The sequence below is a fragment of the Zonotrichia leucophrys genome, chromosome Z, assembly GCF_028769735.1.
Source record: "Zonotrichia leucophrys gambelii isolate GWCS_2022_RI chromosome Z, RI_Zleu_2.0, whole genome shotgun sequence".
Lineage (NCBI taxonomy): Eukaryota > Metazoa > Chordata > Aves > Passeriformes > Passerellidae > Zonotrichia > Zonotrichia leucophrys.
The window spans coordinates 9658853-9679515 of NC_088200.1; the positions used below are offsets into that span (position 1 = coordinate 9658853).

Sequence of the window (20663 nt, forward strand, 5' to 3'; positions counted from 1 at the left end):
CTAAAGGGGGACCAGGCCATTACACACACCGACCCTGAACTGCAAAAATGAAAGTAGGATGGGAACAGGACATTACATACCTTGGCTTCGAACTGCAAAAAACTGAAACTTAAGTGCTGAGGGGCATTACACACCCTGGCCTCAAATTGCAGAAAATTAAACGGAAGTGTAGATGGGGTCCTAGACCTTCCTGATGCCCTGCATACCTCTGGGGAAAGAGTTCCAGTGGTTCCCTGGTGATGCTCAAGGGCTGTCAGTCCTGGCCAGGGCCGGGTTGTGACCCAGCCCTGTTGGGAGCATGCTGAGGCAGAGGCCCTGGATGAGCCTCTCCTTGGCTGCCTCCTCTCTGGACACAGCACTGTCTCATATCTTGCTTGGTTTTGCTCCCTGGGTGGGATGCAAGAGTGAAGCTTCCTGCACTCACTGCCTTGCTGAGCTCCCGTGCTCCCAAATTCTACACTGGGCTCTGCAGCGTGAGCTCAGGGTCTACCAGTGCCTCCTGTGGAACCAGTGATCCCAACCAGACCTAGGGACAATCCTGAATTTAGCAACCCCGCAGCAGGCAAGGCCCACCCGGTGGCTGTTGCAGCACCCTGGCTCTGCTCCACTTCCTGCGATTGTGCAGCTCCCATTACGAAAGCAGCGGCGGGGCTGACACCAGCTCCTCACGCTTCCTCCAGGGGAAGCTGCTGCTTCCGCAGCGCTGGAGGCTTGCGTGTGCGTGGTGGGTGCTGGCTGCTCACCACATACACTTTTCTCCAAGAGTGCTTTTGCACCCTTGAAGCGGGGTGAGAGCAAAGCAACAGCCCTGCAAACCCAAAACGTGCCTCAACACGCCCCTGTGCAGAGCCACAGCCAGGCGACTTCCCCTGCATTGCTCTGAGAGGGATTGCCCCCGAACCTCCCCTGGGTTTCACCCACAAGGCTCCCAGCCCCATGTAGAGCCCCAGCAGCCCAGCACCTTGCCAAAACAACCAGAGAGGACAGAGTCACACACCATTAATATTTATTTAGACTCTATTAATAAGGAAGCTATTCATTATTATTCTGATCCAATTTGAAGCTATCCCTGCTCATTGCACGGAGAACTGGACTAGATGACCTTTAGAGGCCCCTTCCAATCCAAACCATTCTATATGACTCTATGGAATGTCCTGCAGTAGGACAAGGACATCTCTACAGGTACCACCAAGCTGCACTCTGGCAAAGACACTGCTCACCAGCTCAAAGTGCTTCTGTTCAACCCAGAGCCATTGACTGCATCACCAGCCAGCACAGCAAGGCTTGGGCACACAAGGACCTGGCTTTGAAACTGTCCTGTGGCCAGGAAAGCCTTTGAAAGAGCAAGCAGCTCTGCTGCTCTCTGAACATGCTGCCTCAGCAGTCTGGCTCAGGGCATGCCTGCTCCCAAAAGCCCAAAAGCCTGCAGGAGATGAAAGGCTCAGCCCTTACAGTAGGCAAACAGCACACATGGCTCAGGAAGGACTCCAAATTACCTCCTCTAGCCAGGCTGGGAGCTGTGGCCATGGCTCAAAAGCTAGCAGGAACAGGCGACATGCTGGGTCTGTCGCAGCAGCAGGCAGGACTACTCCTGTGAGAGCACTGAAGGTCAAATTGCTCCCTCACACCTTAGAAATCAGGCAACACTGCAGGATTAAGGAGCACTGACATGGAACATAGGTTTGGGGCCACAACACAGACTACAAAGTGCCTTCATCTCCAGCTGGGCAGTGAAGAAGCAGGGCAGCAGCCTCCACTGCCAGCTGCATCCAGTCAGACCAAGTACTGGCACCTCAGTCCGACTGCCTCCACTCTCCCTGCCACAGCTCATCCACACAAGCCACCAGATGCACTCTGGGCTGCAAGCCATATCAGCAGCCACAGTGAAATTCTCAGAATTTCCTGTCCCATGTCAGATGGAGTTAGATAAAAAATGTCAGATCAATTCCTTCCTGGTAAACCCTCTGAGTCACTGGCAATGAGAAGAGTATTCAGAAGAAACTGCTTGGAGAGATAATCTGTTACTGCAGATCTGTCCCTGCTCCACGGGATGCCCAGTATCATCCCAAGGAGCAGGATTCAGCACTGGTCACATCTCATTGGCATGGTGCTGCTGGATGAGAACTCTGTCAGGGTGTTCTACCCACTCCTGACCCTTGGATTTCCATGGCACCAACACTGCTGCTGGCAAAGGATCACTCTGGGGTGGGCCCGGCTTGGAGCCTGCTGCTGCCGGAGGGTCAGAGGATGAGTTGCTGTTGAAAGATCTGGGACTGGAGTTAAGTGGACTCTGCCCCTCTTCCCATGACTGACTGAGGTTGCCCAACAGCAAGGAGTCTCCAGGCTCTGGGCTGAAGCCCTCCAGTTCAGTGTCATGCTGGACATCAGGTGCTCCCTGGTTCGGAAACTCGCGGATCTGCCGTGACAGCACTGTAAGAGAGGTAGAGCCAACCCAGTCATTTCCAGCCTCCCACCCTCCTGTGCTAAGCATGGAGCTACCACAGAGCCCAGGAGAGAGGACAAACTGTTTAACCAGGACTTCCTCTTCCCAGGGGAGGCGGGGAGAGGATGCTGCACAGCTGCCAGGCACAAGCACAGTTTGTGCTCCAAGAGGGACCGGAACTCTCCTGTCCTTGCACCGCCCCTGGCACAGGGCCCTGCTTTCAGGCAGGCCTCTGCAGCAGGCTGAGGAAAAATCCAGAGCTGGGGCAAGACAGCAAGAAAAACCTAGCTGTAACCCCAGGCAAGGGGATGCTGAGTTGGAAGTGCCCCAGAGTTTAGGCTGTCTCTGGGGAAGGCAGCACTTCACCTGGAGCCACACCTCAGCCCCAGCCTCGGCACTCACTCACCCTTGAGCTCCCGCTGTGGCTCCACACTCCCGGGTAAGCGGATGCTGGGAGACAGAATGAGGCAGAAGGACAGAACCAGGATCTGGAAACAGAAAGATCAGCACAATCTCAGCAAAGGAGATGGACAGGCATCATTAAATGCAATAAATACCTCTCTCCCAATCTTGTGAGGACAGCACGAACTCCTCCATGGACACTGGGGCTGAAGCCACTTACCATGGTGCAGGTTTTTCTTTTGGTAGTTCTGGGCGCGGACCGTCTCACCAAGGCCTGCAGTTTCTGCAACTGCCTGAGCAATGACCTGCAGCAGAGCAGGAAATGCAGGTTAGCACAGCAGGTGGACCTACACCTGCACATTTCCCTCCACCCTCTGCAGCCAGGGACAGGCCACAGTCCTGAGAACAGGAACAGCCTTCCCCACCACTTCTCCTGCCAAACCCAACAAGACAAACTCACATGTTCTGCTTCTGCAGTTGCTGCACCTTCTTCTCCAGTTCATGGTTTTCAGCTGTGCAGGCTGCCACCCTTCCCAGGAAGGATGAGAAGTGTAGGGGAAAAACAGAGATATTTTGTTGGTCAACAGTGGAGACTTCACATCAGACACCACCTCTGGGAGGCTGGGGCAGACAAAATTGGTCCTGGGGTCCACCTGGTATCATGTGCAGCAAAGCACAGAAAGCACCACCTCATACCAGATATAGGCAGGAATGAAGACCTGCCAGTCCTGCAGAGAAGCAGGATTGATTGAATCCAGTTGATTAACCCCTATGGATGCTCACTCCTAGCATCACACCAGCCCTGCAGATCTGTGACATCAGGCTGTATTACTAGCTAGCCTGACCTGAAAACACATTTGTCCTGGCAGGTCAGCTACCTGACTTGAACAGAGCAAGCTCTGGACCATCTCCAAGCACAAGAGAACCAGACAGGCTTCATCCTGATGTTCTGAACCCTCTGCAGGGAGCTCTTGCCCCACAGAGCCACCTCACTTTTTGCTGAGGGTGACAGCAGCCCAGCAGCTGAACAGTACAGCAGCTTGTAACAGGCACCCCCTGACCCCAGACCTGGCAATGTCATCAGCACAACTAAGGCCAGGCAGGTGGGGAGCAACCATTCTCTGACCCAACAAGTCATGTATTCATTCCCTGCCCCTTGTTATCAGGCACTGAAGGTCCTGTGCACCAACTACCACAACAAAAAGATTTCTTCTTCCTCTCCCTGCCAGCCTGAAAGTCCCTGGGCACAGGCCCTTCCCTTACCAGTCTTGAAGGTCACAGGCACACAGCCAGCTCTGTGTTGCTGACAGCCCTATCACAGAGCAGGAAAGCACAACAGCACAGAGTGCACTGTCCACAAAATCAAGCAATTAGAAAGTCCTAAGGGCACCTTAGGAGTAGGATTTCTGCTGGACAGATCACAAGCCCTCTGCTCAAGGACACATCTACCATTGCCTGCTCTCTCCCATGACTGAGGGAGAGACTTGTATCATTTGCATCATTTTTGAATCTATGTTATGATCATTATATTAATACACAGAACCATCTATTAAGATCTGATCCCATCTGCAGAGGGCCTGGGTGACTAGAAATTATAAGTTAAGACGCATTAGAATGAAGATGATTAGAAATTTTAAGTTAAGTTGTATGATAGATCCTGTATTACAGTGGTTATAGACTGTGCTACATTGATTCTGCTTGTAGAGAAACTGTGCACTCTACTCACAAATCCTCTGCTATACTAATTATAACACGATAGGAAAATGAGGTTCTGGCTGAAATGACAATTTAGTGCCATCATCATTCTGCCAAGGATCCCTAAAAGAACATATGGGTCCCCTCAGTGTTGGATGACACTGCTGTGTGAGCATACCTGTTTTCCAGGCCATCCACATAGATCTTCCTCCGGCGACGACTATCCTGAGCTGCCTGCTTGTTCCGAATCTTACGACGCACTTTCCTCAGAACTCGCTCCTCAGCCTGCAAGGATCACCTCATTAACAGCAATCCCACCCTCTCAGACTACTCTCACATATCAGTGACCAGCCCTAGTGCTCATGTCCTCTGTCCTTCCCACACCACTGAATAAACTGCAAGGCAAACCCTGGACTGCTGATGCAGCCAGCAGCTTCCATGACTTAGCAAAAGTAAGGCGTACCTAAGGAAAATGAAAAGCACAGAGACAACAAGCCAGTAGCCAAGCAGGAAAAAAATAGCTGGAGGCATTGTGGTGTAACTGCCTCCTGCAAACAGTCATGAGTAGGGAGACTGACAGCAGCCAGAAGCTGGTGTGCACATGGATGACACCCTGGACTCAAAAGATGGAAAAGGACACCAAGCCCAGATGAACACTGCCCTGAATGCAGCACCTGGACACCAATATTCTCATCAAGGCACTGTCCTACAGTTTCAAACCCCTACACTACCTGATACATTTGAGTGGTCTGTTTGGTTCTAGTGAGAACTCACTTTGGTCAGTGGCAGACAGGTAGGTAATATAACACCTTCTTTCTCCAGAAGCTGCTTCTCCTCCTCTGTCAGGACCAGCTCTGGGAAGTCAGACTAGAAAACAGCAAAAAAAAATCCTACGGAGAATGTATAAAACAGGGAGTCCATCCTGGGCCAGCAAGGGCATGCACCAAACACAAAGAACTGGAATCAGTAGCGTCATGCTTTCCCTCAGCAATACCCCTCATAGGAGCCAAATCAGAAGAGAAGGAGAGATGTGAGAAGCAAAGGCTGGGGTCCACAGGCATGGGAATCAGTACCTGTACCATGGATCCAGGCACAAGCTGGGGTTCATCTTCCATGGCAACAGCAACGGGGGAAGTGGTGCTCTGTTCCAGTGCCTCACTTGTGCCTTCCAAACCCACCCATGCCCCTGGGGAAGGAAAGACAAGTCAAATGCTGGGCCCCACTGAGGCAGCACCTGACCAGCCAGCTTTGAGTGGCATGAAATAGCAATTTTACAACAACAGAAAGCCTCTACTCTTGGCTCCCTCCATCTCTGCCTGACACCCACCAAAACAAACGAGTATGGGACTGCTTTTCTCTCTTCTGCCTGCAGCCAGGGCAGAAAGAGTCCATACACATCACTCACCTAGCTCAATGGTAACATCTCCTTCTGTCACATCAGACCTCACACTTTCCAGTGCAGGCCAGTCCTGGTGAAGGGAGTAGTTATGATCAACCAGCACAATGTCTTGGCTGGCAAAATTGCTACCAAGGCAACGGGACAGATGCTGATCCTCAGAAATGCTGCTGTCATTGTTGGCAGGCAAATAACTGAGCCTGTCTGCTTCATCTTCTAAAGGGCTCAGCAGTGAGCTGATGAAGTCATCCATCTCCTTGTCCAGGAGCTGCAGAAGAACAGCTTTTACTCAGCAAGGAGACAAACCTCCTAAACCTCAGCTCAGCAGCAATTCCTCACAAAGAACTCACCTCAGGCATTGGCAGGCCCCAGTCCTCCAGCAGACCATTTTGCTCCCCTGGGATTTCAGGGCAGGGAGCATCATCCTTCAAAAGAAAGTCAAGCAGATCCACATCTCCCAGGGCATCCAGTTCCTCTGGGCACGACATCTGAGCACGACACCCAAAGTGAGCAGAGGCACAACAGGAGACACCAGCCTTGCTTTAAGGTGTCCCTCAGACCCTACAGACAAAGTATCCCCATGCAATGTCAACAGCACGGATGGCCAGTTCACAAGTACTTCTCCAGCCAGGCTATAACAGCACCACCAGTGACAACAATACAGTATTTTCCCCATAAGATTATTGGGACCCAGCCACAGGAGCCAAGCTCCATCCACCCAGAGCATAAAAGTTGCAGGAAGGAGAGGAAAAGTGAAACAATCCCAGACCTAATGGTGTGGAGAGCATGCAAGATTCTGCTGTTCCACAGAGGCCTGAAGGTGCCATAACCCCTGGTGTGCAACCAGCAGGGAGGGCTTCTTGTCCCATGAAAATTAAGAATAGTCACTGTTGAGGTTTTAACTACAGGGATTCTGTAAATGACTAAATTATGATCAAATTCTAAGTAATCAATGACTGAACAAAAATTAAATGACAGTCAAACGATGATTAAGTGATCATTGAACAGCGATTAATGATTTGACAGACCTAGATGATGATTTAGCAATTCAAACAGCTGTCAAACCTTGTACTATTTACCATACTTGTAATAAATAAGTGGATATTGAATTAAATAAATAGATGGATATATATAAATGTCACTTGCACGCAATATACCTTTACGCTGAAAGTAAAATACTCCTTACCTTGCTGTAGGGATCAGACACTGCTAAAGAGTCTCTCAGCCCTGAGGAGTGACCTGGAGAGCTGTTCCTGCTGCCAGGGACGTCAGGGCCCAGCTGCAGGAGAGCAGCAGAGCTCAGTGGCTGGAGGTGGCCACAGGTACTCAGAGGGCAGAGAGAGGGATTGCAGCCAAACCCTGCCTGGCCCTTGTGCACCGTGTGGCTGTGGCAGCTTCAGCTCTGTCTGCTCCCAGCTCGGGCTGCTGCTGTTATGTCCTGACAAGACATGGCCCAGGAGCCTTGGTCCCTGAGGAGATGCGGCCCCGCATGGCGCTCACCGGGATCAGCCCGGCCGGCTGGTGGGCGATGCCTCAGCCCAGGCAGAGCTCAGGCTGTCAGAGCGCAGGCATCCATCGCACCTCTCCATCAGCACTGCTAAGCTTTCACATCTAGCTGTCAAGTGCCACGGTCTGGAAAAAAAGAAACCCAAAAAAATTAGAATACCACCAAAACCACCTGAAATCCCACCCAAAACCAGAAGGTCAGGGCAGTTGCCAGCCATGGCGGCTGCGCCTGCTGATTGAGGGAAGAGCTGGGCAAATCCGGGCAATGTCAGGGCCCATGGCTTCCACAGGAGCAGCTTCCCCCCAGGGAGCGTGCGCCAGGCAGGCAGCAGGGCCAGCACAGGAACAGGAGGAGCAGGTGCGGCAGAAGGAGCGCAGAGACCGGGACACCCACCCGAGGAGAACCAAGCAGTCCGTCTCAGCCCCGGCCGTGGGCCGGACCCGGATCTCCGGATCCCCTGATCCCCGGGCCTCCCGGACCCTCCCAGCAGCGGAGCCACGGCCGAGGCCGGCGCCCTCCAGCCCCTCACCTCAGCCTCAGCCTCAACCGCAGCCTCGCCTCTCCCAACGCACCGCGGTGACGTCACCCGGTCTCCCGGCGGACCCAGCGCTCATCGTCCCTGCCCCTCCCGCGCTGACGGCCCGGTCGCTCATTGGTTGGGGGAGGAATGGGGGTGGGGGGGAGCCGGGAGTGCGCGCAGGCGGCGGGAGCGCGGGGCGGGCGGGGAAAGGAGGGGAGAGGAGGGGTTGGGAGAGACGAGTAGAGGGGAGGGCGGTGGGTCCGGGGTCATGCGAGGCCCTGGGGGTGTCCTGGGGCGGGTAGGCGCCCGGGGGTGCGGTGCGAGCAGCGGGTGGAGTACGGCCACGCTGCGCGGGCGCGGAACCGTACCCAGTCCCGGGCCGTCGGGCCGGGCCGCGCGGGCACAGAGCAGCGCTGTCCGTGGGAGCGGGATGCCCGTGGCGCGGTGTCCGGGTGGAGCGCAGCCAGCCCCGGGGCATCGTGCGCGGCCGTGCCGTGTCACTCGGCGACGCGCCGTGTTCTGGCGCATGCGCAGCGGGGGGGCGGGAAGCGGGCGGTGCCGCCCGCTCAGCTCCCCTCAGCGTCGCGGGGCCGCCGCGCTGCTCCTGCCCGCGCAAAGGTACGGGGACGGGGGACGGAGGACACACGGTGTCCCGGTAACCGGGTAGGGGGGGCTGCAGAGTGGGGTCCTGCGGGCCGGCAGCGCCCTGACTCTCGGGGGGCTACCGGAAACGGATGTCCCGGGGACCCTGCCCTGCACCCCGCCCGGTAAATGGCGGGGAGGCAGGGAGGAAGCAGCTTTCCGGTTACCGGGGTTTCCCTGCTCCAGCCGGCGCTTGTCCGCGGGGCTGCCGTGACCGGAGGGCTTCCGGGGTTCACTCTGGCATGCCCAGATCGCCCCTGGGGCCGGCGCCACCCGAGCACCGACGCCCGCCGGCGGCTCCGGGGCAGCACGGGCTGGCGCGGCCACGTTATCCCCGGCCACGTTATCCCCGGCCCTGGCCTTGCCCTGCCTCACAAGGCTCGGGCCTGGAGTCCACCGTGGCGAGGCCCGGGCCAGCATCCTCACCTCAGGGGTCCCTGGGGACCCAACTGGGCAAGCCTGGCCGGGGCCGACGGTCCGTGGACCTTGGGGAATTTGGGGCACGCCAGGCGCAGCTTTTCCCCCAGCACCCCTCTCACCCTGCCAGGACGTGGGGAACAGCGAATGGCAAGGGTGTCTGTGTCCTGCTGCGTGGTTTTGGGTGGGACACGAGGGCACAGCACTTCCCATGGCCATACTGAAGCCAGGGAGGTCACCGCAACAGTTCCCAGCAGGACACACAGCTGGCCCGGGATGGGGCGCTGGGGTGGTTCCCAGGCAGGATGGGAATGGCCCCAGTCGGGGAAGGCGTGGATCCCCCCCTTGTCCTGGCCGAAGCAACTAACCAAGCAGGGGGAAACGCTGCCCCATCCTTTGGTTGTTCCCTGCCGGATCCTGCCCCAGCCCTTGCAAATTCCCCATCCCTTTGAATCTGCCGGCAGGATGTCTACATGCTTCTGCCGTGCCTTCATCGCTGGCTGTTAGACCCATATTTGGTAGCGATAATTGTTTACTCCCTTCTCTCTCTCCGAGCCTCACTGCTGAGAAGGGGAGGGCACATATTTTTGGGATCTTTAGTTTTGCCAAAAGCTGTGAGTTGCCCAGTGAAGGGTTCAGACTGCCTGCCTCTCCCCAGGTCATAGGGTTAAAGTGCCCAAGTGCTAAGCGAATGTGTGATGGTGCATGGGAAGCACCAATCAAGCACTCCATTCCCTTGCTGAATGGCAGCAGCAGGAATCTGTTGCTTCCCAAAGTGACACATCCCATTAGATTTAGAGAAGGGGAAGAGGATCCTGTGGGAAGCCCTTCTTTTCAGAACTGAGCTTTGGTGGCTGCTGGGTGAAATGACCCCAGAATGCAAACATGCTCTCTTCTTTCTTTCACCTTTCTGCCTGCCCAGCAGCACAGTGCTGGGCAAGTTGCTTGTTGTGGGAACCATGGGTGCCCGGATCAGGGCACCCAGTGCTTTCCAGAGGTCATGACAGCATGAACTGCACCTCAATCCCTGCTCTTAGGGTCCTGTGCTAGAGGACCAGCTTGCTAAGGATGCAGGAGAGGCTGTGGCTGGAGTCCCACTGGCTCCCATGCCTGCCTGCGTCATGGGCAGTCTAGAGGTGCCACGATTTGTGCTCCGTTCCTTTGGAGGTCAAGGGATGCCCAGCAGGAGCAGACAGGATGTGAGATGTGTGCGAAATGTTGGCAGTCAATAGCTGGAGCTGCTTCAGCTCAGTGCATGTGAGCAGGCAGGCTGCGGCTGCGATCCTCCAGCCCAGCTGCCTGGCCCCTGCCCATTTCCCATGCAGAGCAGGGCTGCCGTCCCTGCAGGAGTGAGAGGATGCTCCTGTCCTAGCTATGGGCATCAGTGGAGTCGTCACAGGGGTGCTGTGTCTGGCCTTGACAGCCACTCATGCTCCCTGGGAGCAAGCTCAGCCTCAGCTGGAAGAAACTGTTCTCCCATCTGACGTGGACATGCAGCTGGGAAAGAGGAAGTGGGCTGAACGGTCTCAGCAGCGTGTGACACTAAACCAGCTGGGGCTGCTGGCTCAGCCTTCCCATTGGTGCAGGGTTGAGCCCTGTCTGCCTCAGTGCCTGCTGTGGCTCTGTGTACTGGTCCTGCACTGGAGAACCCAGCCAGAGCCTAGTCTGGCTTCTTTTTGACCCTGTTGATGCTGCTGGAGTGCACATGCTGACATGATGGCCAAACCACTGCTGCAGACATTGCGTTTTGGTGGCCTGGTATCTTCCTGGCTGTGCCAGTGGCTGTACTGACTGGGCTGTGCCTGTGGAAAACCCCAGCACTGGGATGGTTTGCAGATAAAGCTTCCTGCAGCCAGCTCCCAGTCCAGGGGGTGTCCACAGTGGGCCTTTTCCCATGAGAAATTAAAATTAAAGAGGGAAAAAACCAAACTCCATTACAAGACTTCTTTTGGAGTATCCCTTAAGAGAGAACGTAATAAAAATGGCAGGACTGTTGCATCTGAAGATTTGCAGCTTTTTCTGGAAACTCATCACAAGCGTTCCAGGTGTCCACAGTTGAATTTTGCTTGATTTTTTTGTCTTTTACAACACAAACCCTTCCACATAACCGTTACTGCAGCAGTGAACTCCTCTGACAAAAATACAGTAATTCCATCACGTGGCCAAAACCCCACTGTCTGTGTCCCTGGCAATGTCACGGTGGTGCCTTGGGCCACACAGGTCCAGTCTGCCCGCAGCCCTGCCTGCACTGAGCCTGCCCTCAGGCTCTGCCGCTGTCTCGGTTTTGCTCACCTTGCGTGGGGTGTGATGGAGGAAACCGCAGCAGCTCCTGGGGGAAGTGGTGGGACCCCACCAAGGTTAACCCCTCCCCGTCATCACCTTGCGATTGGCTCAGAAGTGTGCCCGTGGTTCAAAAACGGTTGCACACAACTCGCTGTAAAATGCAGAAGTGTGTTAACCCGGCTGTTTTGGTGCCTTATCTGTTTTTGCATACTGACAATGTGATTGAGAATAGGTTTGACTGAGAATGGGTTTGCTTTCTCTGGAGGTGAGCCAGCAAAAATTTGGTGTGTGTTCATCAAGACTTGGTTTGTTTGGGTTTTTTGTTTTTCTTCTTTCTAGGGGGACATCTTGAGTTTCGCTGTCCTTTTTTTTTCTGGTTTGCAGTGCCAGGCTCCCACGCTGTCTCATTTGTTACATCCAGTCCAGCTTTTCTCTCTCCACATGGTTCACAGAGGGGAGAGATCTGTAGGGACCGAGCCCTGCACTGATGCCCTCGCACCGGGCAGCAGATTTGCAGACCTTGTGTGATTAGTTGCCACGTTTTGCTGGCAAACCTCACCCCAGTTTAAGAAGGTGTCCTTTTGCAGCAGAGGATGTTTCTACTCTAGACACTGCTGTGAGCAAAGTTCAGCTGCTAGAGCCTTGACTTTTTCCATAAAATATGGAAATTGAAGTGAACCATCTCCCTTTTTTCTGAGGTTTTCCTTGATGTCATCAGCATCTTCCCTGCTGAGCTCTGTAATTTTTTTTGTGTTTGGAAGTGGGAAGGCTTGAGCAGTCATCTTCTTGTGGGGTCTTGGGAAGCACAGTGTCCCCTGTGAAGGGTGTGCTAAGGGGTGCCTCTGGTGCATGCCTGGTTTTGGGTGGCTTTGTGAGGGCAAGAAGAGGATGCAGAACTAGTGGCAGATGTCCTGGCTCCTCTCAGTTCCTCTCTACTGTCTGAGGTCCTCCACTCCTTCCTCCGTGGTCTCTGACCTCGTCTTGTCAGTGGCATGTTCTCCTTTTCCTGCAGAGGGATGGAAAGCAGCTTTATGCTCAACTTGAGAATATTTTTAGATATAGAGAAGTTGGCCTGGTGACCACAGCCTGCCCTGCATATAAAATACTTGGAAAACCCTTTCCATGACAGGGTGTTCCTCATTTGTTCAGCCCCACAGCTTTGCTAGTGCTTCTGGATAGATGGCAATGGCATGGGCGGGTGCCTCTGCCACCTCCTTCCCTCCGCCGATGGGCTCCGGAGCTGAAGTGCATTTCATTCCTCAGCAGCGGAGACAGTGGGGGCCACGGGCCTCCGCAGAAACATTGCAGAACGGCTCAGGAATGCAGAGCTGGAGCCGCTCCATGTGCTGGTGGAGGCGGCACGCTCCTTGGTCCCTGCCTCCCACCCTGCACCACCAGCGTGGCTTTATGGCTCTGCAGGAGCAGAGCCCCTGCCCTCTGACTTGCTCATGGCCAGAACTGGACACGGATCCTGCCCCTAGGCTGCTCAGGTCTGTGTTTGAGAGCAGCCTGCTGCTAGTGTACCCCCTCCCAGGGGGACTGGAGCTGGCAGCACTGGGCAGGGATGTACAGACTCACCAAGTGCTGCTGCACTGCGAGGAAGGCTGCCAGCACATTTTACCCAAGAACCTTCCCAGGCCAGGCTGAGGATGCAAGATCAGCTTTCCCTGACAGCCATAATAGGAAGTCTGGCAGGAGCAAATGAATCTAAAAGAGAATAAGCAGATGTGTATCCCACCAGTGCTCTTGCATCCTCCCATCGCTGGAGTTTAAGGACAAGGCAGCCTGGGTCAGCAGAACAGGGGACTTGCTCTGTATGAGCAGGCACTCAGGGAGGGGAAAAGGCATGTCTCTGCTGGAGAGCATCGGGCTGGGGCCAGACAGGGAATTCTGAGGGAGGCATGGAGTAGTGGGGCAGGAGCAAAGGACTTGGGAGGGACTCTGAGGCATTTGGCAACTTGGGAAAGCACTGAAAGCTGTTTCACAGTAGATCTGTGAAGGGAAAGGCTCTTACAAGCTGCATCAGGCAAGTGGGGCACTTACATATGACCTCCTTTTACTTCTGTTACTTCTTTCAGCTTTTACTCTGCAATACAGATATTGCAGTTCTGATTAGGTGTTATTAAAGCTTTGGTGTGTTGGAGCTCTGTTGAGGAACGTTTGCTCAGAAGCTGCTCTGTGCAATGCTTTAAGCCTGAACTCTGCAACTACCTGATAGGAGGTTGTATTGAGATGGGGGCCGGTCTCTCCTGCCATGTCTGCAGTGAGAGGACAAGAGGAAATAGCCTTAAGTTGAGACAGGGAAGGTTCAGATTAGATATTAAAAAAAAAAAAATCACTGTTAAGGTGATGAGGCATTGGAGTAGGTTGCCCAGGGAGGTGGTGGAGTCACCATCCCTGGAGGTGTTTAAGAGGTGTCTGGATCTGGTGCTAGGTGATATGATCTAGTCATTTAGGGGTTACTGTGGTAGTGCTACGTGGGTGGTTGGACTAGGTGATCTTCCAACCCTGATGATTCTGTGATTCTCTTCTATGAAGCTGATCCTTCAAGCTGGATTCTGCTTGAGTCCTTTTTCAGATGTCATGGTCCGGCTCTTGTATGCCCATGCAGTGAGACCTGTCACAGGTGGTCCCTTGCCCTCCTGTGCATTATCCTGTGCCTTGGGCTGGTATCTGCTCTCAGATACCAGATCTCATGAGCACACCTTGGGTGTGAGTGGTGCTTTTCCCAGGTAATTGAATTTAATGTGTGAATTCAATGCCTGGGGCCCTTATCTTGCCTCCCCGTGCTTCAGGCTTTTCCATCCCTCTGTACTCAGGCTGCCACCTCAGCACCGTCTGCTGGCAACATGAAGGGTCCTGATAGCTGGGGCAGGGCCCTGCCAGCTCTGGGTCAAAGCTTGGTTTTCCTCTTGTGGCTTCTGTGTCATGGCAGGTTTAATTATAGCCCCTTCCATCATGCTCTCACAGCTTATCTAGTGTGCTCCCTCATGCTCACTTCCTTTCCCTGGCAGTATCTTTGTTGGGTACCAGCTGCTGTCATTCCCGCAAGGCAAGTAAAATTGGCTTTAGAACCTTAGGGCAAGGAGGTAGGAGTCCCAGTGCTGGTCTCAGGTCCCAGGTCTGGAAGGTGGGACCTCACAGCTCGCTGGCACAGGCTGCAGCCCTTCCTTGCCACTGGAAGCTGAATCCTGGCTTTCTGGAGGAGGCCTCAGCCTAGCTTTCCTGCCGAAGGAGGAGGGAGCAAGCACACTGCACACTGGTGGGGCCAGCAGTCAGAGCTCACCGTCTGTCTCCTCCAGCAGGTGACGCAGGAGTGGGGACAGCCCAGCCGCCACCATGGTTGCCCTCTCGCTGAAGATCAGCATCGGCAATGTGGTGAAGACGATGCAGTTTGAGCCCTCCACCATGGTGTACGACGCCTGCCGCATGATCCGTGAGCGGGTGCCTGAGGCACAGATAGGACAGTGTAAGTCCATGGTGGGACTGGCTGCCCTGCCAGGGCTGCCTTGGCTTAGCTCCTGGCATTTCACTCGTCTCCCTTTTCTTTTCTGTCTATGCCTCTGGCACTTTGCCAGGGAAGTGGTGGGGTGGGAGGAGCAGGGTCCAAGTCCTCTTGCCCAGTTGATGTGAGGGTCTGAGTTTCTCAGACTCCCTCCTCAACACCCCAGAAGAAAGTTTGTGTGTTCAGAAGTTAGGAAACTACATTTGGAAGTGAAATAACTCTTTAAGCAATTTGAGTCCACTGCCCTTTCTGTCTCTGCTCTTCTGTCCTACTTACATTCATCACCACTAGCTAGGGCTGTGTGGGTTTAAACAGTTGCAGGGGTCACAGCAAACATTAATAAAACATTTGAGTTAATTTTTGATTTCTTGGGCTATATATAATCTCCCCTCGGTCTGTATCCCGCTGGCAGCTCTCTTCCAGACCCCTGCGGTTGGTCCATTACCTTTCTAGGCTGCCTCAGCTCCAGTATTTTCTTGCTGCCGCTAGGCTCACAATTTAGTCTATAGCTCATGAGCTCATAATGTGACTCACACCCACGCGGATGTGGCCTGTCCCCATCATGGATGGGGGGGGTTGGAGCTCTGGGACGCCGTCTCAGGGGCTCTCCTGAGTCCCTGCAACCTCCAGAAGCGGCTGTGCCATGGAGGAGAGACAGCAAAGTGGAGGTCAAGAGTCGTGGGAAGAGGAGGGGGAGTGCAGCGACATCTGGGAGCAGCACATTCCTTGAGGTTGAAAGGAAATGCCTTCTTACACCATGCCCGGCTGGTCAGCAGTCCAGCAGACTATGGCTTTCAGCTTCAGCAAGGGACTGGATGTCTTTGGATATGCAGGGCTATAGTGGTGTTGGAAGGAGCATTGCATTTCCTGCTCCTGGGTGTGAGCCAGCCTGTTTATAAAAAAAGCAGCAAGGGGAAGGCCTTAAAGGGAACTTCTTATTCCTGCGTTCCTTTTCAGTTGCTCACAGCCTTTCTTTTCCTGTGTGTTCCTTGCAGCTTTTACTTCTCTTTGCCGTTCTTACACAGCGGCACTTGGGCTCCTTTTTTGAGCTGCCCTGTTTTTTTGTCACCTCTGGGCTGGGGGAGCTTTGGTGTAAGTTTCCAGCTCTGCTCTTGCTCTGTCTCAGGAAGTGCCTCTCCCCGCCCAACCCATGGATCTGGGGCAAGCTGCTCAGTTTTCAGTGCTTTGGATTTATCCTCTTGGAATTTGCTTTGAAAACAGTTTGGTTTTTGTTGTTCTTTTTTTACTTCGAAAATAAAATGGCAAGCTTTCATGATTTTTTTTGCTCCCTGTTTAGTAGGATCTTAACAGCAGTGTTAGCCAGGCAGGCGCAGGGCAGCTCAGGAATTTGTCCCTCCCCAAAGAGAGCTGCCAACAAGATGACGAGTTATAAACATAGCCAACCAAGACAGCCTGCGGCGCAGGATTGTTGCAGAGGTGGAGAAGGACCTTTCCAGGGCAAAGCCAGGCGTGGTCCTGGCCTCTTGCTACATAAAAACGGGCCTGTCCCTGTAGGCCTGAGCTGGGGAGTCACTGGCCAGGATCCAGCAGCAGCCCTTTCACCAGGCACTCCACCCTGAGGGAACAGGATTTGGTGAATGATATTTACTCACCACCTCTGAGACCTTGTAAGCCTTGAGCTGGTTCTCGTTCAGCAAAGAAAGGAGTCCCTGCTCCTCTAGGTTCCATCATTCAGATTGTCTGTCTATCTTTTCAAACTGTACTGTGTCCTGAGGAGATGCAGACCCTACCACCAGAGAGTACTCTAAGTGCGGGTTGCCTAGATTTTATAGACCAGTTCCCAGCACCCTTCCTGGTGATCCCCCAGCATTTTACTACCTCGCTTTCACTACTACTACACATTGCACTAAAGATTTCAGAGAGCTGTCAGCCCCAACTGCAAGCTCTTCCTTTTGTTGTGTCTGTCAGTTCCAAGTTCAACGTTGTGTAGGCATGCTGCAGATGATTTTTTCCACAGATAACTGTGGTAAAATCTCAGAGCTTGCGTGCCAGTTTTGTTTCTTTGTCATTAGGTTTGGGCTCCCATCTTCACAGGGCTTGAGTGTGCTTCACACACTGGCCTGCTCCAGTGCATATCCCTGGGCACAGAGTGGCATTGGGGTGGCCTTATGCTGCTCAGGACTACGCTGTTAAAGACTGTACCTGTTTTTCAGCCAATGATTTTGGGCTCTTCCTCTCCGATGAAGACCCAAAGAAAGGGATCTGGCTGGAGGCTGGGAAGGCTCTGGACTACTACATGCTTCGCAATGGGGTAAGTATCCATCCCACATCCTTCCAGCTGCATCCTTCGCTCCATGGTTGGATGTCTTGCTCACGGCGTGGAGGTGGTGTGGGTGCCTGCTGTGCTGCCTTGTGTTGTGCCCTGCAGCACGCCCTGTCACCCCACTATTGCACCAGGCAGGGGGGAGCTGTTTGCCTGACTGTGGGGTGTGGGTGCCCTGAACTGGTGCCACTGCTGGTAGCTGTGCTCTGCTGTGCCTGCAGGATACCATGGAGTACAAGAAGAAGCAGCGGCCACTGAAGATCCGCATGCTGGATGGGACAGTGAAAACGGTGATGGTGGATGACTCCAAAACTGTCACGGACATGCTCATGACAATATGTGCCCGGATTGGTGAGGAGAGGACAGCAACAGGGGGGAAGAAGGGAGGAGGGGAAAGAATGGCAGAATCTGACGGGCTTCTGGGGGAGAAGCAGCAGCAGCTCTGTTGCAGATGGCCTGGCAGCAGGGGTATCTGAGGGGTGCGTGACTCTAGGGAGGAGATACTGCTCTGCACCCCTGCGTTGCTCCATGCTCTGTGTTTGGCAGAACAGTCCTTCTGAGTTTGGTTCTCGGCTCTCTTGCAGGCATCACCAACTATGATGAGTACTCACTTGTACGGGAGATCATGGAAGAGAAGAAAGAAGAGGTTACTGGCACCCTCAAGAAGGACAAGACCTTGCTGCGAGATGAGAAGAAGATGGAAAAGCTCAAACAGAAGTTGCACACAGATGATGAGTGTAGGTGTACTGGAAATGGGGTCAGCCTGTGCCAACAGCCTTGGGAGAGGGGAGTAGGGACCCCTGTGAGGGGAAGAGGGTGTGGGGAGAAACATGTGCATGAAGGAACACGTGTCCAAACTTCCTAGAATATGTCCTGCCTGTGGTCCCAGGGCAGACGGGTGAGAGCGGGGATGCATCAGGCAGACATCTATTCCTCACTCAGCATAAGCAGCCCCAGGGCCAGGACCAGCTGTGCCTTGGTGCCTGTCCCTGCTCACACCCTGGCATTGTCTGCAGTGAACTGGCTGGATCACGGCCGGACCCTGCGTGAGCAAGGCATCGATGACAATGAAACACTGCTGCTGCGGCGCAAGTTCTTCTACTCTGATCAGAACGTGGACTCGAGAGATCCTGTGCAGCTCAACCTGCTCTATGTGCAGGTACAGCTTCCCAGAGCACCTGGTTCCACTGCCTCCTGCCAGCCCCTGACAAGTCTGGTGGCTGAAGGTTTTGTCAGGAGCCATGATGGGGAGGTACTTTGGGATACCCAGCTATGTCCTGGCTAAGAGCCAACACTGGCTATCCCAGCCCTGTCCTTTGTATACTCCAGATCTCCCCAGCGAATGCCAGTCAGCTCTGTCTGGTAGGAACCATCCTGAAATCCTGCTGCTGTTCCTCCCCCAGGCTTGATGCCTCTGGAGAGCAGCCTGGTCCTACATACACCTGTTTTTTTAGAGCCACTTCTTTTAAGTCTGTAAAACATGTGCTTGATATGGAGGAGAGCAGTGACAGGGCTGCATGGCTGCCCAGCCCACAATGGTGTCTTCTATTCCCAAACAGGCTCGTGATGACATTCTGAACGGTTCCCACCCTGTCTCCTTTGACAAAGCCTGTGAGTTTGCTGGCTACCAGTGCCAGATCCAGTTTGGGCCATACAACGAGCAGAAGCACAAGCCAGGCTTTCTGGAGTGAGTGTCCTGGGGAGCCCCTGGGCTTGTCTTGAGGCAGCTGGGGCAGCTTGGCAGCACCCAGTGCCACACTGCCTTGTGGGGCTCTGGGGGTCTGGGTGCCCCTGGTGCAACCCCTGTCCTCCCTCACAGCACAGTGCCCAAGCATAGGGATCCACACCAGCTATGAGGCTGCCAGCCTCCCATCCTCTGGTAGCCCTGTAGGGCCATGCAGTCAGCTGCTGTGGGGGTGGCCCCAGCCCACCCCCTGGCCTGCCTTGATGCCACACAAAGGGCTGTGTTATCAGCACCTTTTCCCCACTCTTAACTAGGGGAAATCCAAGGACAGCTTTCATAGCTGGAGCAATCTCTCCCACATTCTTACTGCTTCCAAAAACTTCAGCTTATGCCCTTGTCTCTGGCTTTCAGTTGGACTTGTTCATAGTCAAGGACAGACACCGGCTTTGGGCTCTGCTGCTAACAACTCACTTGGCTGTCTTTTGGCAGGCTCAAGGATTTCCTGCCCAAGGAGTACATCAAGCAGAAAGGAGAACGCAAGATCTTCATGGTATGTGCAGTGTGGAGGTTGAGATCTGGACTTTTTGTTCCTCCTCACTAAAGGTTGAGGCACTCCTGTCTGAGGAGGCAGCACACACCAGTCTGGTGGGTGAGAAACAGGAGCAGGAGCTGTAGGTGGGCAGACAGGGCAACTCCTGAGGTCTCAGAGATCAGAGCTGGTGCAGGGGATGCTGGTGAGGTGGGGAGAGCTCGGAAGAGCTGTGCAGTGGTGTCAAGGCACGACTGTGGATCTGGTGCAATGTTCTGTCTTGCTGTTGCAGGCCCACAAGCAATGTCAGGACATAAGTGAGATTGAAGCCAAAGTTCGCTATGTGAAACTTGCCCGTTCCCTCAAGACCTACGGGGTCTCCTTCTTCTTGGTCAAGGTACAGCAGCAGCACCCCAGTCCCACTTCAGACTCACCAAAATTCTGCTTCTTCAGCATCCATCTCTTGTGTCTCCAGCTGCTTCCCCTCAATCTGTGTTGCTCCAGGTTTTTTTTTGCATCTCCCCTGTTGCGTTTCCCTGTGCACTGCCTTCCTATTCATTGGTTCATGCTTTTTCTCATTGTCAAGTTATATTCAGCATTGTCAAGTTATATTCAACATTGTCAAGTTGTGATAATTGTCACCACTAGAAAGTGTGGCCTTGTGGGTGTTTTGGTAGCAATGGCAGACCTCAGATGTCTCTGCCCCTGTGGATCCATCCTGGGTATAGCCCACAGACCTTCTGTTATGGCCCACAGGAGAAGATGAAGGGGAAGAACAAGCTGGTGCCACGGCTGCTGGGGATCACCAAGGAGTGTGTGATGCGTGTGGACGAGAAGACCAAGGAAGTGATTCAGGAGTGGAGCCTGACCAACATCAAGCGTTGGGCAGCCTCACCCAAGAGCTTCACCCTGGTAGGGACCAGCACTGGTCTCCCATGCCTCCTTCCCACTGGTACCCCTGCAGGGGGGCTGCTCTCACTCCAGCCCCTCTCTCAGCTGTTGCTCCATGGTGGCACAGCCTTGCCCTGCTCTGGTGCCTCTCCCAGTGCTTGCTTTGATGGCTGGTGCTCAGGTGCTTAATGCATACCAGAGGGGCTCAGGATGGCTGCCAGTGCCCTGCTCCGGTGCTACCCTGTGCCCTGCTGTTGCAGGATTTTGGAGATTACCAGGATGGTTACTACTCAGTGCAGACAACAGAAGGGGAACAGATTGCCCAGCTGATTGCTGGCTACATCGATATCATCCTCAAAAAGGTGAGACTGTGCTGAGAAGGGCACTGATAGCCTGTCTCCAGAGAGGCATACAGAATGTGCCTTCCAGCTGCCTCCAAACAGCCATTGGCTGATGGTACTGCTG

The 20663-nt window shown here is 54.1% G+C and overlaps 2 protein-coding genes across 7 annotated transcripts in view; one reads left to right on the forward strand and one right to left on the reverse strand.

Moving 5' to 3' along the window:
* Window positions 1–989: 989 nt before the first annotated feature.
* Window positions 990–8484, reverse strand: CREB3 (cAMP responsive element binding protein 3). 4 transcript variants are annotated; one of them, XM_064736393.1, is made up of 12 exons: window positions 7973–8070; window positions 7437–7568; window positions 7123–7215; window positions 6287–6424; window positions 5946–6204; window positions 5614–5726; window positions 5315–5407; window positions 4719–4825; window positions 3306–3374; window positions 3066–3150; window positions 2850–2931; window positions 990–2430 (listed from the first exon to the last, which is right to left on the reverse strand). In XM_064736393.1, exons 4-12 carry the CDS (start codon window positions 6422–6424, stop codon window positions 2090–2092), a joined length of 1287 nt encoding a protein of 428 aa, XP_064592463.1. In that variant the 5' UTR covers window positions 7123–7215; window positions 7437–7568; window positions 7973–8070; the 3' UTR covers window positions 990–2089. The 4 variants fall into 4 exon arrangements, with proteins under 4 accessions (XP_064592463.1, XP_064592460.1, XP_064592462.1 ...); XM_064736390.1 differs by lacking the exon at window positions 7973–8070 and adding an exon at window positions 8332–8484 and having other exon boundaries at window positions 7123–7568; XM_064736392.1 differs by having other exon boundaries at window positions 6287–6497; window positions 7123–7568.
* Window positions 8485–8492: 8 nt separating this feature from the next.
* TLN1 (talin 1) overlaps window positions 8493–20663 on the forward strand; it is a 35363-nt gene continuing 23192 nt past the window's right edge. For 2 of the 3 annotated variants that reach the window (XM_064736386.1, XM_064736388.1), the window contains exons 1-11: window positions 8493–8581; window positions 14611–14774; window positions 16985–17082; window positions 17316–17445; window positions 17679–17831; window positions 18111–18253; window positions 18654–18781; window positions 19268–19328; window positions 19600–19704; window positions 20064–20219; window positions 20459–20560. In XM_064736386.1, coding sequence (XP_064592456.1) covers window positions 14645–14774; window positions 16985–17082; window positions 17316–17445; window positions 17679–17831; window positions 18111–18253; window positions 18654–18781; window positions 19268–19328; window positions 19600–19704; window positions 20064–20219; window positions 20459–20560 — 1206 coding nt within the window. In that variant the 5' untranslated portion in view covers window positions 8493–8581; window positions 14611–14644. Of the gene's footprint in view, window positions 8582–14607; window positions 14775–16984; window positions 17083–17315; window positions 17446–17678; window positions 17832–18110; window positions 18254–18653; window positions 18782–19267; window positions 19329–19599; window positions 19705–20063; window positions 20220–20458; window positions 20561–20663 lie in introns of all 3 variants that reach the window. The other variant, XM_064736387.1, reaches the window with a different exon arrangement.